Source organism: Oncorhynchus keta, chromosome 8, assembly GCF_023373465.1.
Source record: "Oncorhynchus keta strain PuntledgeMale-10-30-2019 chromosome 8, Oket_V2, whole genome shotgun sequence".
Lineage (NCBI taxonomy): Eukaryota > Metazoa > Chordata > Actinopteri > Salmoniformes > Salmonidae > Oncorhynchus > Oncorhynchus keta.
The window spans coordinates 35914261-35930831 of NC_068428.1; the positions used below are offsets into that span (position 1 = coordinate 35914261).

At 46.1% G+C, this 16571-nt stretch overlaps 1 protein-coding gene across 5 annotated transcripts; it reads left to right on the forward strand.

The window, feature by feature from the left end:
• The first annotated feature begins 1474 nt into the window (after window positions 1-1474).
• On the forward strand, window positions 1475-14354 carry LOC118387121 (cleavage and polyadenylation specificity factor subunit 2). Of its 5 annotated transcripts, none has more exons than XR_008141055.1 (16): window positions 1776-1943; window positions 2301-2466; window positions 2728-2887; window positions 3200-3305; window positions 3544-3673; window positions 6000-6115; window positions 6331-6518; window positions 6978-7268; window positions 7473-7573; window positions 7853-8056; window positions 9090-9245; window positions 9524-9746; window positions 10416-10754; window positions 11916-12050; window positions 12936-13133; window positions 13271-14354. XR_008141055.1 is itself a non-coding variant. In XM_052524115.1 (16 exons), the coding sequence occupies exons 2-16, from the start codon at window positions 2318-2320 to the stop codon at window positions 13308-13310; spliced, it is 2643 nt and encodes an 880-aa protein (XP_052380075.1). In that variant the 5' UTR covers window positions 1776-1943; window positions 2301-2317; the 3' UTR covers window positions 13311-14354. The 5 variants fall into 5 exon arrangements, 4 of the variants coding, with proteins under 4 accessions (XP_052380074.1, XP_052380075.1, XP_052380073.1 ...); XM_052524115.1 differs by having other exon boundaries at window positions 11916-12157; XM_052524114.1 differs by lacking the exon at window positions 1776-1943 and adding an exon at window positions 1475-1615 and having other exon boundaries at window positions 11916-12157; window positions 12936-14354.
• The last annotated feature ends 2217 nt before the right edge of the window (window positions 14355-16571 follow it).

Sequence of the window (16571 nt, forward strand, 5' to 3'; positions counted from 1 at the left end):
CATTATCGCTACGATTGCGTATACTTTATCACACAAATGATTCACTAGCTTACAAAGGGACATCTTTATTAGTCGATACAACCCATAAAGATACAGTGAGGGAAACTTCTTATTGGCATACTTGATTTGAAAACCATCCAGACAACAGGAGATGTGACTTGGGACACAAATATTCCAGGTGATGGGTGGGTCTACTTCCTGGCTTCAACTCCCTATACATAAGGGAGAATATTCAGAGGACCATTAGTACACACTTGGACTATTGCTAGGAATGTATCAGTTCATATGAAGGCTAGATACTGATGCCTGATTCAAACCACAAGACTGAGATGTACAGGGCTGGCCTGGTCTTGAATCTGCCATAGTTTGTGAAAAGAGAATATCTGCGCCAGCACAGCATGGTTTACTTCAAAATTGTGCATCAGTGGGTGCAGATTTAACTAACCTGCTGTATAATGCACTTTTGTTCCTGAAAGCAGTCAGTTTGTTCACGCATCAGGGCAGCGAAGTTCTCCATGTTTCCTGGTTGGTGCAAAAAAACGTGCATTTACAGTATACTGTATGCAGCCATATTGTATTAAAAATATTTGGTGCACCTATAGCTGTGTGATAGCTTAATAAACCAGCGTGTATGCAAGCCTTTCTGCTGTCAAGTTCTAAGGAGTTGACAAGAATACATAGACTCGAACACGGTGAAATAATAGCAAGCTAACTGTTAGTGGATCACACCCAGTTGGCTAAGTTAGATGAACATTAGTTGTTAGCGAACTGTTTATCCAAGTGTCCACACAACTGTTATCAGCAAATACACGTTCATTTGTGTTGTTGTTAAACTACCTAGCTATCGTTGATGTTACTATCACAGCAAGCCAACTTTAGCCCAATATTGAACTAAAGGAGCCTAACTTCACTCTTTAGTCCAAGGTGGACGGACCATACATGTGTTTAAATGGCGAATTGGCTCTTACAGCCAAATACTCCATCTAAATGCGAATCGATTCTCAATTACGATACGGGTCTAGAAACATAAAATCACTAGTTTTATATCACAAAATAATTTCACAAATGCAAAAGGCACACAATGGTCCTGTACACTGCTTTAAATGGGTTTTACACAGTTGCAGCTGACATGCTGAGTTGGCACACAGGTGTTCGGACAGTTAATTAGCACAGTTAGTCCGTAAACAAGCACTGTAACATGGAAATATGTCCATGTGGGGAACCCTAACCATAAAAAAAGTGTGTATCAATGTAACCTTTTGTTTGTGGGACATTATTTGTCATTATGAAAGATAAGGTCCTTGTGCTTCTAACCCCGTACCGCAAGCGATGCGTGTTCATGTTCAGACCGAACATCGCGTCTCTTGACTCATGTGGAACTAAGAGTCACGATCATGGGCTAATTTATGATGGACTCCAGCTGGTTATCTAGCAAGCAACAAGCCTCTGTTCTTCCCACAATAATTCTACATTATGTTGTGATTGCAAGATATACGTTGAAGTATTGCAAGCACGGCTATAGAAATACATATAGAAAAGGCTCCTCTCGCTCATACCGCTTCAGTGACATTGGACCCTACCAAGTGCTCTAAAATGGTGGTGTTAACTTGCAACTGTATGTGATGAAAAAGGCTTTTAAATTGAATATGTTTTCAAATTCAGAATATGAGATAATTAGTCTGGAGTAACATTTTTTTTCATTTGAATAGTAAAACGAGTGCTTTTATTCTTTGGCAATACAATTATTTATATTTACGCCGCCATAGATACGATTTAATGGTATCTCCCAGTGACCTTTGACGTTTAAGCGGCAAACAATGTCTGAGTCGATGGAAGAAGTGTGGACAATCGTTGCTAAAAATGTCATAATATTGTAATGTTAGGCACGTCGTGTTATTGAATTTTTTGCTCAATTGGAGTTAAAACCTGTATGGCACTTGATGGTATGTTACTCGTTAGTCTATGGCCCATTGTAATAGCAACATTTGTCTGCTAGCAAACGTAGCATGCTAGTTAACGTTAGCTAGCTAGCTAGGACTGCTAACAATTACTTTAGCTTGTGATCTCATAACTAGTTAACGTTAGCGATGTATGATAAATAGTGTTATATTGTCTAGTAAATATTGAAACTGCTGTGAAGTTGTATCATGTCCATATCATTTATGGACCATGGCTGTTTACATTTTTCAGTTTACAATACATGCATATCGCAGTCATATTGCTGCATGTGAAGTGGTTCAAAATATAATCTTGTTAATAGCTAGTTAATTAACTAATGGTTCTATGTCTTGTCCCTGTAGTATGACAGCTGAGGAAAATGACGTCTATTATCAAACTGACTGCTGTGTCAGGGGTGCAGGAGGAGTCTGCCCTCTGCTACCTGCTGCAGGTGGATGAGTTCCGCTTCCTCCTGGACTGTGGCTGGGATGAGAGCTTCTCCATGGACATCATTGATTCCATGAAAAGGTAGAAGCCCACACCATAATCTAAGCCAGTAGGTCTCAATGGGGTACTTGGGAAGACTCAGAACATAGGCCTAATGATTGGTTACACATGAAGGGGGTACATCGGGCAGGGCAAAATGTGATTAGAGTTACTAATTGAGTCTTGATGTCAGCTATCTAGACATCCCCACCACAGTCTCAATTTAATTCATTCCTAATGTCAACAACTAGAACTTGTCCCAGTCAATCAGGTTTCTTATGGACCATTCCTTCTCCTCTCCAGGTATGTCCACCAGGTTGATGCGGTGCTCCTCTCCCATCCTGACCCCCTGCACCTGGGGGCCCTGCCCTATGCTGTGGGCAAGCTGGGCCTAAACTGCCCCATATATGCCACCATCCCCGTCTACAAGATGGGTCAGATGTTCATGTATGACCTGTATCAGGTGAGGCAGAGGTGTGCTAACCTGGTCCCAGATCAGTTTTTGTTGTCTTGCCAACTCTGCAAGACAGCACAAACCAACCAGGCTAAGGGATGTATGCGATGTACTGCGCCAGCGTTTCCCAAACTTGGTCCTGGGGACCCCAAGGGGTGCACATCTTTTTTGGGGTCCTAGCACTAAACAGTTGATTAAAATAATCAAAGCTTGGTGATTCTTTAAATCAGCTGGGTAAAAACCAAAATGTGGGGAAACGAAACGTGGGGGCAGAGGGAGTAACACTGTAAAGGTTCTCACTTGTGATCTGTTGTTTGGTAGTCGCGCAACAACACTGAGGACTTCAACCTGTTCACCCTGGATGATGTGGACTGCGCTTTCGACAAAATCCAGCAGCTGAAGTACTCCCAGATTGTCAATCTGAAAGGTTGGTAATCGATGTATCAGTGTTACATAATGACTCAATTATAATATATCATTTCTATTGACTCCTGAGTAATGTACTGTATCTGTTCAAACTGTAACACTGGTCTGCAGTAATCCATCTTTCCTATTTGACTGGGAAAGACACGATCTGTCCAATTTCGATTGACTCCTGTTGTAGTGATCTCTTTGCTCTAGCATAAAACACTGGTTCAATCGACCTTTCTACATTTTGTTTACAGGGAAAGGACATGGTCTGTCCATCACTCCACTTCCTGCTGGTCACATGATCGGAGGGACCATCTGGAAGATTGTGAAGGATGGGGAAGAGGAGATTGTTTACGCGGTGGACTTCAACCACAAAAGAGAGATGTGAGTAGAGGGCCATCCCAGACTAAAAATTTTAAAAATCTTGGTCGTCTGTTCGTTCGACCAATCTATTGGTCGAAATTTGATCATGTGTATTTTTCCATATGTAGACGCATCCTATGTGTTTTCATCAAATCAACTCTATGCACTGAGCCTGTATGATGCTTTAAGTGCATTGTTTGATGATATAATTAAGACGCACAGATGACTAGAGGTCTTGAACGCAATTGGTTTGATTGGGCCGGGATCAGACTTGATGCTCTGTGTTAAAAAACATTGAGTGACTGTGTGACTTGCACCCGTTGTCTCTCCTCCCTGCTGCAGCGATACCACAGAACATCAACATGTTTATCACGCTGTCCGTGTTGCTGAAGCGGCAAAATAATTACAGCCAATTCTGACAACTGTCAGGCAAAAAAACAAGCATTCCTTATTCCCTCAACCCTTAGTCTTTACGTGACACATTTATGTATTTTTTGCACGTGACCAATAGGGCCTAACCTGTAGCATATCATAATCACATTAATAAAATATAAATTGGTTATAACAAACTCTGAACACCGGAACATGAGACGGCGAAATGTATGCAGATGGTAGGACAAACTGGAAACGGGGGAATGTATGCAGATGGTAGGACAAACTGGAAACGGGGGAATGTATGCAGATGGTAGGACAAACTGGAAACGGGGGAATGTATGCAGATGGTAGGACAAACTGGAAACGGGGGAATGTATGCAGATGGTAGGACAAACTGGAAACGGGGGAATGTATGCAGATGGTAGGACAAACTGGAAACGGGGGAATGTATGCAGATGGTAGGACAAACTGGAAACTGGGGAATGTTTGCAGATGGTAGGACAAACTGGAAATGGGGGAATGTATGCAGATGGTAGGACAAACTGGAAACGGGGAATGTATGCAGATGGTAGGACAAACTGGAAATGGGGGAATGTATGCAGATGGTAGGACAAACTGGAAACGGGGAATGTATGCAGATGGTAGGACAAACTGGAAACGGGGGAATGTATGCAGATGGTAGGACAAACTGGAAACGGGGGAATGTATGCAGATGGTAGGACAAACTGGAAACGGGGGAATGTATGCAGATGGTAGGACAAACTGGAAACGGGGGAATGTATGCAGATGGTAGGACAAACTGGAAACGGGGGAATGTATGCAGATGGTAGGACAAACTGGAAACGGGGGAATGTTTGCAGATGGCATGACAAACTGGAAACGGGGGAATGTATGCAGATGGTAGGACAAACTGGAAACGGGGGAATGTATGCAAATGGGTGACAAAACGGTGGAATGTTTGGTTGCTCAGGAGGTAAAGGAAGTCAGATGTGTGGAATAAATAGTTGTGGTAAATACTGGAGATCAATAAAAAGGTGAGTCGTCAGCGCTGCGTACATATGATGCATGTCAAACAGGTGCTGTTAGATTATATTATACTTTTTATGACCGTTTGGTACAACACAAAATAAATTATAGGTGAACCGTAGAGTCTACGTTTTATTTTTTGGTTATGACAGCAAAGATTAAAAACAGTTGCATGCATTCGTGAATGCAGTTGCCAACATGGAATAGTTTATTTACTAATTATTCAAGGGTCACTTTGTTATTTTAAAACTAAAATGCTTGATTGCATTTAAAAACATGAATCACTCCTGATGTGTGATGTGAAGGAATGAATGATAGATACAGTAGCCTATATAAGTATTGAACCAGGCCTAAGTTACAGTATTAAGTCTAAACAGGATGTGCTCTTATGCCTACAGCTTGGGGGTGGTTATACAAGGCTGCTATACTAAACCTACTTATGATCATGGCATTAATTATTATAATGATGATCATTATAGTAATAATAATAATAGCAATAAGGAGATAAAAGGGGGTTATTATAAATGCATTTTTGGAATTTGGAACAGTGTAAACAACACTAAATACATTATAAATAATACCAGAGAGGCTGGTCTAACGAACAAGTGTAAAGCCTTTATTAAAGCATAGCAAAGATTTAAGAACAGCTGAATTTGTGAAATTGTTCATCAATCAGTAAGCTATTAAACAAACACTCTGTGAGTAGAGGGATGGAGAGAAGAGCAAGCGATAAATGTGGGAAGGCGAGCTGAGGGGTGGAGGGAAGGCGAGCTGAGGGGTGGAGGGAAGGCGAGCTGAGGGGTGGAGGGAAGGAGAGAGCTGTCGGTGGCGGGGAACGAGAGAGCTGTCGGTGGCGGGGAACGAGAGAGCTGTCGGTGGCGGGGGAAAGCGAGCGACTTGAGTAGAGGGGGAACGATGGTTATAGTGTTTGTTTGTTTTTCTCCAGCCACCTGAATGGGTGTACGTTGGAGTCGGTGAGTCGTCCCTCTCTTCTCATCACAGACTCGTTCAACGCTACATATGTGCAGCCGCGTCGCAAGCAAAGGGACGAGCAGCTCCTTAGTAAGTTAATCAACACTCAATCATCTGCAATCCTAGCCTGGTCACAGATATGTTTCTGCTTTCTTACCAACTACCTGTGGTCACTGGAAAGTCATGACCACAGGAGTTGGCCGGACAACACAAAAAGATCTGGGACCAGGCTACAGTAATACCTATTGGTTGAATATGAAGGGAAAAGTGATTTACCATTCTTCCGTCCGCCCCCCCTCCTACAGCCAATGTAATGGAGACCCTACGCGGAGACGGCAACGTGCTGATCGCGGTGGATACGGCAGGCCGTGTACTGGAGCTGGCTCAGCTGCTGGACCAGATCTGGAGGACAAAGGACGCCGGGCTGGGGGTCTACTCTCTGGCCCTGCTCAACAACGTCAGCTACAACGTGGTGGAGTTCTCCAAGTCTCAGGTCAGAGTCACACACATACCCTTTCATTACCTGACCACACAGTACCAGTCCAATCTGAGTCTTTGCTTCAGCCTGCCTGGAGTGCCAGATGGGTGGGGTTTGCACTTTTGGGACTATTCTGTTGGTGTAGTTGCAACATGTGAGCACAGCTAAAAAGTATTTGAAAGATCTAAAAATAAAATAAAAATTCCCCAGGTCCAGTACCATCTACATATAAGTAATGTGCTTTTATTCACGTTTCAATAGTGCTCACTACTCATTTAAATGGGCTGTCATATGTAACATGCTGCATCTTCTGAAAGGTATAAAATGTTAGCATTTTGTGGCACGGAATTAATATATTTCGCAAAATATAGCATGTCACAAACACGGTACCTCAAACAGTTCGTCTTGCATCACTCTGTCATTGTAATAGGCATGGTAACAATAGTGGTGACTCTGTTATATTCTGCCCTACAGGTTGAGTGGATGAGTGACAAGCTGATGCGCTGCTTCGAAGACAAGCGCAACAACCCCTTCCAGTTCCGTCACCTGTCCCTGTGCCACAGCCTGGCCGACCTGGCCCGCGTGCCCAGCCCCAAGGTGGTGCTCTGCAGTCAGCCCGACCTGGAGTCTGGCTTCTCCCGTGAGCTCTTCATCCAATGGTGTCAGGACGCCAAGAACTCTGTGATCCTTACCTACCGTACCACGCCCGGCACCCTGGGCCGCTACCTCATCGACAACCCCGGGGAGAAGATGCTGGACCTGGAGGTGAAATTATAAGAAAATACTTTAGGGAAGACGAGCTGCCATTTTGGCTCAGATTTTGGGATTTATCTGTTTGTGCAGCGTGTCCATATGGCTCTTCCTGTCTCCCAGTTTCCATCTCAACTCAAGCATGGGAACAGCTTGATATGTCACAATGGCTTTCTCACCCCCCCCCTTTTTCATACATTTTTGTTGTCATGTTGACAGATTAGGAAACGGGTGAAGCTGGAAGGCAGAGAGCTGGAAGAATACCTAGAGAAAGAGAGAATGAAGAAGGAAGCTACCAAAAAACTTGAACAAGAAAAAGAGTGAGTCACTGACATTTTATTTCTGGCCTATTCGAATTTACAATACTACTGCACTGTGAATAATATTCTTCCAGGTGGGTTAGGGGTATTTAGCTGTTTTCTGTGTGTTTGTATGTGTGCTCAGATTACATTTTAGTCATTTAGTAGACGCTCTTATCCAGTACGACTTGACAACCATATAACAGCATGGTTGTTCTCCAGGAATGAAGATGTGTTCGTCTTTGAGGTGACGAAACACAGCAAGATTGTATGTGTCTAATATATTTGTGTCTGTCTCAGGGTGGACGTGGACTCGAGTGATGAGAGCGACATGGAGGATGACCTGGAGCTGCCGGCGGTGGTGAAAACCAAACACCACGATCTCATGATGAAGGGAGACGGCGTCCGCAAGGGCAGCTTCTTCAAACAGGCCAAGAAGTCTTACCCCATGTTCCCCACCCACGAGGAGAGGGTCAAATGGGATGAGTACGGAGAGATCATCAGGTACTGTAGTCAGTGAACTAGTAGTATTCTGGAGAGATCGTCAGTGAACTAGTAGTATTCTGGAGAGATCGTCAGTGAACTAGTAGTATTCTGGAGAGATCGTCAGTGAACTGGTAGTATTCTGGAGAGATCGTCAGTGAACTGGTAGTATTCTGGAGAGATCGTCAGTGAACTGGTAGTATTCTGGAGAGATCGTCAGTGAACTGGTAGTATTCTGGAGAGATCGTCAGTGAACTAGTAGTATTCTGGAGAGATCGTCAGTGAACTAGTAGTATTCTGGAGAGATCGTCAGTGAACTAGTAGTATTCTGGAGATCGTCAGTGAACTAGTAGTATTCTGGAGAGATCGTCAGTGAACTAGTAGTATTCTTGGGAGAGATCGTCAGTGAACTAGTAGTATTCTTGGGAGAGATCGTCAGTGAACTGGTAGTATTCTGGAGAGATCGTCAGTGAACTTGTAGTATTCTGGAGAGATCGTCAGTGAACTAGTAGTATTCTGGAGAGATCGTCAGTGAACTAGTAGTATTCTGGAGAGATCGTCAGTGAACTAGTAGTATTCTGGAGAGATCGTCAGTGAACTGGTAGTATTCTGGAGAGATCGTCAGTGAACTGGTAGTATTCTGGAGAGATCGTCAGTGAACTGGTAGTATTCTGGAGAGATCGTCAGTGAACTGGTAGTATTCTGGAGAGATCGTCAGTGAACTGGTAGTATTCTGGAGAGATCGTCAGTGAACTGGTAGTATTCTGGAGAGATCGTCAGTGAACTGGTAGTATTCTGGAGAGATCGTCAGTGAACTGGTAGTATTCTGGAGAGATCGTCAGTGAACTGGTAGTATTCTGGAGAGATCGTCAGTTAACTGGTAGTATTCTGGAGAGATCGTCAGTGAACTGGTAGTATTCTGGAGAGATCAGGTAATGTAGAAACAGGAAATCCCTTTGGATAATGAGCTCTAGCTATGTATTGGAATCTTTGTTGTAGCAGCTCCAGATGGCGTCACACAATGTTGTACTAATGAATGGCTGTCTGTCTCCAGACCGGAGGACTTCCTGGTACCAGAGCTCCAGGCCACTGAGGAGGAGAAGAACAAGCTGGAGTCGGGCATGGCCAACGGGGACGAACCCATGGACCAGGACTCCTCATCCAAAGTACCCACCAAGTGTACCTCCACTACGGAGAACCTAGAGATCAAGTAATTTGGCCCAAACACCTAAATGAGAGCAGACGTAGTCAGAGCCTCTCAGTGCTAAAATCATTCTGATATATGTTCTAATGACATACAAGGCATATTTTAAAATAAAATGTAAGTTTGTGATTTTAATTATACTGCCAAGACTAAGTTATTTTTTTATTTGCACAAAATATGAATTGTGCCCATTTCTTTCTAATATGATCCTAAAAGTATTTTTTTCTTAATGCATATTTAAAATATTGAGAAACGATCAATTGTGGTCTGATCTTCCTGTGCAGAGCCAGGGTGACTTACATCGACTACGAGGGCCGCTCGGACGGCGACTCCATCAAGAAGATCATTAACCAAATGAAACCGCGGCAGCTGGTGATCGTGCACGGCCCCCCCGAGGCCAGCCTGGACCTGGCCGAGTCCTGCAAGGCCTTCACCAAGGACATCAAGGTCTACACGCCCAAGCTGCAGGAGACTGTGGACGCCACCAGTGAGACACACATTTACCAGGTAGAATGTCATTAAAAAATACATGCTCATGTAGGATATTTTGAGACAGGTTTTTGACTAATGCCCTGTGAATAATTGACCCATTTGACATATCATTTTGTGTTATCACGATTCACCAGTCAGAAAGTTGATGTGCTTTAGTCACAGTTACTGTAACTCAGCGGTGGGAAACTCCAGTCCTCTAGGGCCTGATTGGTGTCACACAGTTTCTCCATCCCAGCAAACACAGCTGATTAATCAAATGGCATTGTAAACTGAAGATCATGTTTTGGTGATTATTGGAATCAGGTGTGTTAGCTGGGGCAAGACTGTGACACCATCAGGCCCTCAAGGACTGGAATTGCCCACCCCTGCTGTAACTAATCAAACCCAGGTCAAGCCATTTTAGAATTCTGGACCAGACAATGGGTCAATTGTGAATAAGGTTTATAATATATGCTATTTAGCAGACACTTTTATCCAAAGCGACTTCCAGTCAAGCGTGCATAAATATTACGTATGGGTGGTCCCGTGACTCAAACCCACTATCCTGGTGTTGCAAATGCCATGTTCAACAAACTGAGCTACAGAAGCAGTTTTATTTATGTGCAGAAATGTATAGAAACACAAACGTTGAGCTAAACCACTTTCTGTTGTATGTACATAAGAGGTTGTGTTCTTCTTCCCTAGGTGCGGTTGAAAGACTCACTGGTGAGCTCGCTGCAGTTCTGCCGCGCCAAGGACACAGAGCTGGCGTGGATCGATGGCGTACTGGACATGCGCGTGGTCAAGGTGGACACAGGCGTGCTGCCTGAGGAGGGCATGGTGAAAGGCGAGAAGGGAACTGGCGAGGAGGTTGTGGAAGACAGTGAGCTGGCCATGGACGTGACCCCTGCTGACGATGCCACCACAGACCATAGCGTGGTGGCGGAGCAGCGCGCCATGAAGACGTTGTTTGGCGAGGATGTGCGCGAGCTGTCGGAGGAGAGTGATGTCATCCCTACCCTGGAGCCTCTGCCTGCCCACGAGGTGAGAGTGAGCTCTGGCCCCGGGGGAGGGAGGGAGAGTGGGCTCTGGCCCCGGGGGGAGGGAGGGAGAGTGAGCTCTGGCCCCGGGGGAGGGAGGGAGAGCGAGCTCTGGCCCCGGGGGGAGGGAGGGAGAGCGAGCTCTGGCCCCGGGGGAGGGAGGGAGAGCGAACTCTGGCCCCGGGGGAGGGAGGAGAGCTCTGGCCCCGGGGGGAGGGAGGGAGAGTGAGCTCTGGCCCCGGGGGAGGGAGGGAGAGTGAGCTCTGGCCCCGGGGGAGGGAGGGAGAGCGAGCTCTGGCCCCGGGGGAGGGAGGGAGAGCGAGCTCTGGCCCCGGGGGGAGGGAGGGAGAGCGAGCTCTGGCCCCGGGGGAGGGAGGGAGAGCGAGCTCTGGCCCCGGGGGGAGGGAGGGAGAGCGAGCTCTGGCCCCGGGGGGAGGGAGGGAGAGCGAGCTCTGGCCCCGGGGGGAGGGAGGGAGAGCGAGCTCTGGCCCCGGGGGGAGGGAGGGAGAGCGAGCTCTGGCCCCGGGGGGAGGGAGGGAGAGCGAGCTCTGGCCCCGGGGGGAGGGAGGGAGAGCGAGCTCTGGCCCCGGGGGGAGGGAGGGAGAGCGAGCTCTGGCCCCGGGGGGAGGGAGGGAGAGCGAGCTCTGGATTTCCTTATATGAACTGTAACTCAGTCAAATCTTTCAAATTGTTGGATGTTGCGTTTATATTTTTGTTCAGTATATTTTGTTAGCCGCTAACGTCCGTAAAAAGTTGGTAGTGTGTGACAAACGTAAGTGTCTGTTTCGGGTCTAAACTGCCGTCACAGATAATCATGTGGCCGTGTATTAGTAACAGCCAAGTGATTTGCAGTCTGATTATTGCCTGTAAAATGTCACAGTAAATCCTTTTGAAAATGTGCCTTCAATGTTTCACCATAACATTTTGGAATATACATTAAAGTAGTTTCTAAGTAACATGTTTGCCGCAAACCGAAGCGTTAAACTCACCTCCAGTGCATAGCGACTATGGGTTTAGTTCCACATAGTCCAACTGGTCTGGGATCATGTGTATAGAGACTTTAGTTTTTAGTTCTGCAGAGTCAATAGAGTCCAACCCTGTCTGGGATCTGGTGTATGGAAAACAGTTGTGGTTCTAACCCATGCACACCCTGTCTAACTCACAGATCCCAGGCCACCAGTCAGTGTTTATCAACGAGCCGCGCCTGTCCGACTTCAAGCAGGTGCTGCTGAGGGAAGGCATCCAGGCTGAGTTTGTGGGAGGAGTGCTGGTGTGCAACAACATGGTGGCCGTCCGCAGGGTGAGTTTGTGGGAGGAGTGCTGGTGTGCAACAACATGGGTGGCCGTCCGCAGGGTGAGTTTGTGGGAGGAGTGCTGGTGTGCAACAACATGGTGGCCGTCCGCAGGGTGAGTTTGTGGGAGGAGTGCTGGTGTGCAACAACATGGTGGCCGTCCGCAGGGTGAGTTTGTGGGAGGAGTGCTGGTGTGCAACAGGGTGGCCGTCCGCAGGGTGAGTTTACTGTGTGTCTGTCTCCTCCCCAACACACAGTACGGTCATTAATTCAGCCCTGTGTTCATTCTGCACAATCCTTGTAGTTAGTGTCTGCCCTGAGGTTGGGAGTTTGATCCCCGGCCGAGTCATACCTCAGCATTAAGGAGAAAGATTGTGGGTGAGGCCCTGTGATAGACCAGCGTCCTGTCCAGGGGGTGTACTTGTACATCAAGATGCCTCACGCTACAGAAACAGGAGATAGGAGCCTATGTGCCGTTCCAGGTCACACTAGCCAAGGCTCCTTACATTCAGCGCTCTCTGACAGCCTAAACCATCCCTTTCACTGAGCTGCTGCATGAGAAATGGGAAATAAGCCCAGAGGGTGCATGGGGTGGCCTGTGTTGTCAACAACATGAACAGCTATATATGTATTGAACTTCAATTGAATTGAATAGCGATTGTTATTTATTTACAATAATGCTCTGGGGGAAGGAAGGATGATGCAGAAACGACATGATACATTTTATTTAACGTTGGAAATGAGCAGATGTAACAGCCATGACTAGGAACCTGTGACAATCAACCATTTCTGCTTCTGTACAACACTCAATCTCCATTTTGCATCTGCTTGTGATTTTTTTCAGTGATAACGCACGTGTGACCCCTCTAACCCTCATCTCTCCCCCTGTACAGACGGAGGCAGGGCGCATCGGCCTGGAAGGATGCCTGTGTGATGACTATTATAAGATCCGTGAGCTGCTGTATCAGCAGTATGCTGTGGTGTAGGAGAGAGGAGCAACATGCAGCAGAGATGGTGTCAGTCATGACAGTATCACACAGACGGGATGGAGGGGAGCGAGGACTATTACCCAGAGGACCACAGGGTTCTAGGTATTCTCTACACACAGGCTACCTGAGCTCCCCTCGGGAGCCTCTCCAGCTGTTTGAATTCCAACTGCTGTGTTGATTTGTCCTTCCCCCATTTAAAAATCTGTTTACTGTTTATTGTGCGTCTTTCCCCACCGCAGTGAGAGACAAATGGGCTTTTCTGGAGTGACCTCTTCTTGATGTGAACACATGATGTAACCCTTAGGGTCATTTTTACCTCTCCTCAAGCCCCCTCCCCTCGGCTCTGGACTGGGCTGGCGAGGTGAAAGCTTACCACACGCTGGAGTCCCAACATCGTTGGACGTAGGCTGGAATGGTTAATCTGTTGTTGTTTTCTCATTAAAGCTGCAATGTGTAATGTTTTGGGTGACCCAACCAAATTCACATAGAAATGGGAGTTTTTGATCTGTCTTTCTCATTGAAAGCAAGTCTAAGAAGTGATAGATCTGTTGTATTTCTATGCTTCCCATTACATTTTGTTCTTGCATCTTTTACTTTCGGGTTCATACACCAGCTTCTAACAGCCAAAACTGCTATATTTTGGGTTATTGAAAAGATATTTCACCATGCTTTAGATGGTACAATGATTCTCTACAGTGTACATTGTTTGTTTTGTCCCACAAACTGAGATTAGGAGAACTATTAGAATTTTAGCAACCAGGAAATTGCGACTCAATTACTGCATATTGGACCTTTAAATGACCTTTTCTGAACAAATAACTGTTTGTTTCCTATATATTTTTCCGTGGGTCGAGAGAGGGGAACGAGATGTGTATACGCTGTCGGCAGGGTTGGGGTCAATTCAGGAAGTGAACCATGTTTCAATGAGGTCCATTTTTTAAATTGTTTTTTTTTGTTTATTTTCATTTTTACTTCCTGAGTTGATTAAATGGAATTGAAATGAAATTGCCTGTATGTAAGCAAGTACCATTACAGGGGCTTTACTAAATGGTACTGCTGCAGTTACAGTATGACACCACCAGATGGAGCCATGTTTCATCCATTCTGTCTGCCTCAGATTCCCTTTATCAAGTGTGTTCACACAGCAGCAATTCCAGGGTTAGAGATGACATTGTCCCTGCAGTAATATCTTGGTAAATTAGCATAATGCACTGTCATGTACATAACACGCTAGAATAGTCCATTCTTTCGTGCTTGTATTTCAGGTAACTGAAATCAGGTTTATTATGAGACCGAGAAAAGTAAAAATGGATTTTAAAATGGCTCGCTGGTTTGTCTTAATTTTTGTAATCCACATATAAGGTCAATGTTGTTATCCCTGTGAAGTTTGAATTACCCATTGTATCGGTAGTGTGTGTGTGTGCACAGTAGGCCTAAAGGGCACCCTAATTCCTTTAAAGTGCACTTATTTTAGCACTATGCTAAAAAGTAGTGCACTATAAAGGGAGGGCGCCATTTCAGACACAACCGTGTGTGAGGGTGTCAGTGTTGTGACTAACATGTTTCCTGCTTGGTCGGGGCTCGTCATTGGCTGATGTCCGCTGCTGCAGCAGTGGGGGCACATGGTATCGGCTGATTACGTTCACAGGCAGCATTGTGCTAATCCCCAGGGTGGGCCCAAGCCTTACTACCACATGGTCACTGCCGTGGCTCTACCCACCACAACAAAGCACCACCCTACCTCACACACTATACACACTCCATGACGTCACATCAACGTCCATGTCTGCTAGTAGAACGCCCCACGCATGACCCCGCGGCCAGTCGGAGGACGGTGGGCCACAAACACACTAGTCAGGGTGGGCTGAGAGAGGGATCATGGATGGAGGGAGTTATAGGCATGAGCAGCATGGATGGCTGGCCCACTGACGTGCGACTAGGACAGTTTTATACAGTACAGTTACGTAACATACAGTTTTGCACTTTAGAAACATTAAAATTTAAATGCCCTTTTTTATAATCCATGGCACAGGCACACACACAAAAAAAACCTGTGAACGTCAGTAACCCCTTCTGTGACGGAGAGAATGGGATAGAGATAAACAGAGAAAACAAGACAGACAGACAGACCGAGAGAGATAGAGGCTCTTCTGTGCCGCAGGGCATGCCAGGCCTGCCCAGTCACTGCTTTTCATTTTGATAATTGACGGCGAGAACGCCAGAAATGTCCATCAGCGTAATCCTCTTAGCTTTCATAATGCTGACTCTGTCACAGAAGCCCCTGTTTTAATGTAACGAGTAGCTAAGCCTGCCTAGCGTGGCCATGGGACATCATGAGTCGCTCTGCCACCTCGGTCCACTAAGGCCCCACTCTGTCCCCTGGAGCCAGGGAGGAGACCTGTGGGTTTTGCCCCCTGAGTGTTTCCCAAATGGTGCCCTATTTCCTATATAGTGCACTACATTTGACCAGAGCAGTATGGGCCCTTGTAAAAGTCAGAAATAGGCTGCCATTTGGGACGAATGCCCTTTCTCCCGCACTCAACAAGTTCCCTTATCTATCCTGAGATCAGGTTAAATTAGTCAAGTCGTTGTTGTGTTCCTGATTCCCGAGCACCATGGGGTGGGAGGACCAGAGTGAAAATCCTCTCTCTCTCACCCTCCCTCCCCCAGCAAAGGCTGACCACGTAATGCTGCCAGTGACATCAATGGAATAATGTGAAAGAGGAGTGGATTTCTAGGAAACAGAATGTTCTAAACATAACATATGTCACAGACACACAAAGCAAAATCCCACAATGTCCATTCCAGCTTTCATTGACTAGGCTCCAGAAGGTATGAACAGTTTCATGTGGGTGTGAAACATCCCTGGTTTCCTGCATGTGGGTATGAGGAGGAGGGATCTGCTTCTCCCTCCCCACCCCCCCATTCTCTCTCCCTCTGTCTCTAGATCTCTAATTCCCCCTCGACTCCATGGGGCTGGGTAATCCTCCCGTGCCAGCGTCTTCCTGTGGTAATGGTCTTCAGCAGGGGAGCCAGTCATGCACACTCACTAGTAAAACAAACATGGATGGGCTGGCTTGGGGATGCATGGCTGGGGTAGCAGAGGATGCAATGGGCTGAGCATCCTCTGAATTACACAGTTACTGTGGTGATCCTCTTACGCAATCTGCTCCTCACACCGGCCTACAATGCAAGGTAGGCGATCTCTGTGAGCACAAATCCATCCACAAAGGCAGGCGGCTCTCTGCCAGATTATCCCAGGGGCCAATCATACAGGCAGCTGCCACGTTGCCTTTGTGATAAGACAATGGTGCTTTTTTGTTAGTGTGCATTTGTGGATGGAGGACAAAGGGTAATAGAGATGATGGAGCTATGGATGAGATACAGTTGATCGTTTGTGCATGTGTGACTGGATATTATCCTAGCCTAAATCATGAAAGAGAGTTTTTCTTGGCAAAAAGATGGGGCAGAATATTTTCCAATTCAAAACCAACTGGAACAGTTGGTGTGCGTTACCTGAAGCGATGCTAGCTGGATGAG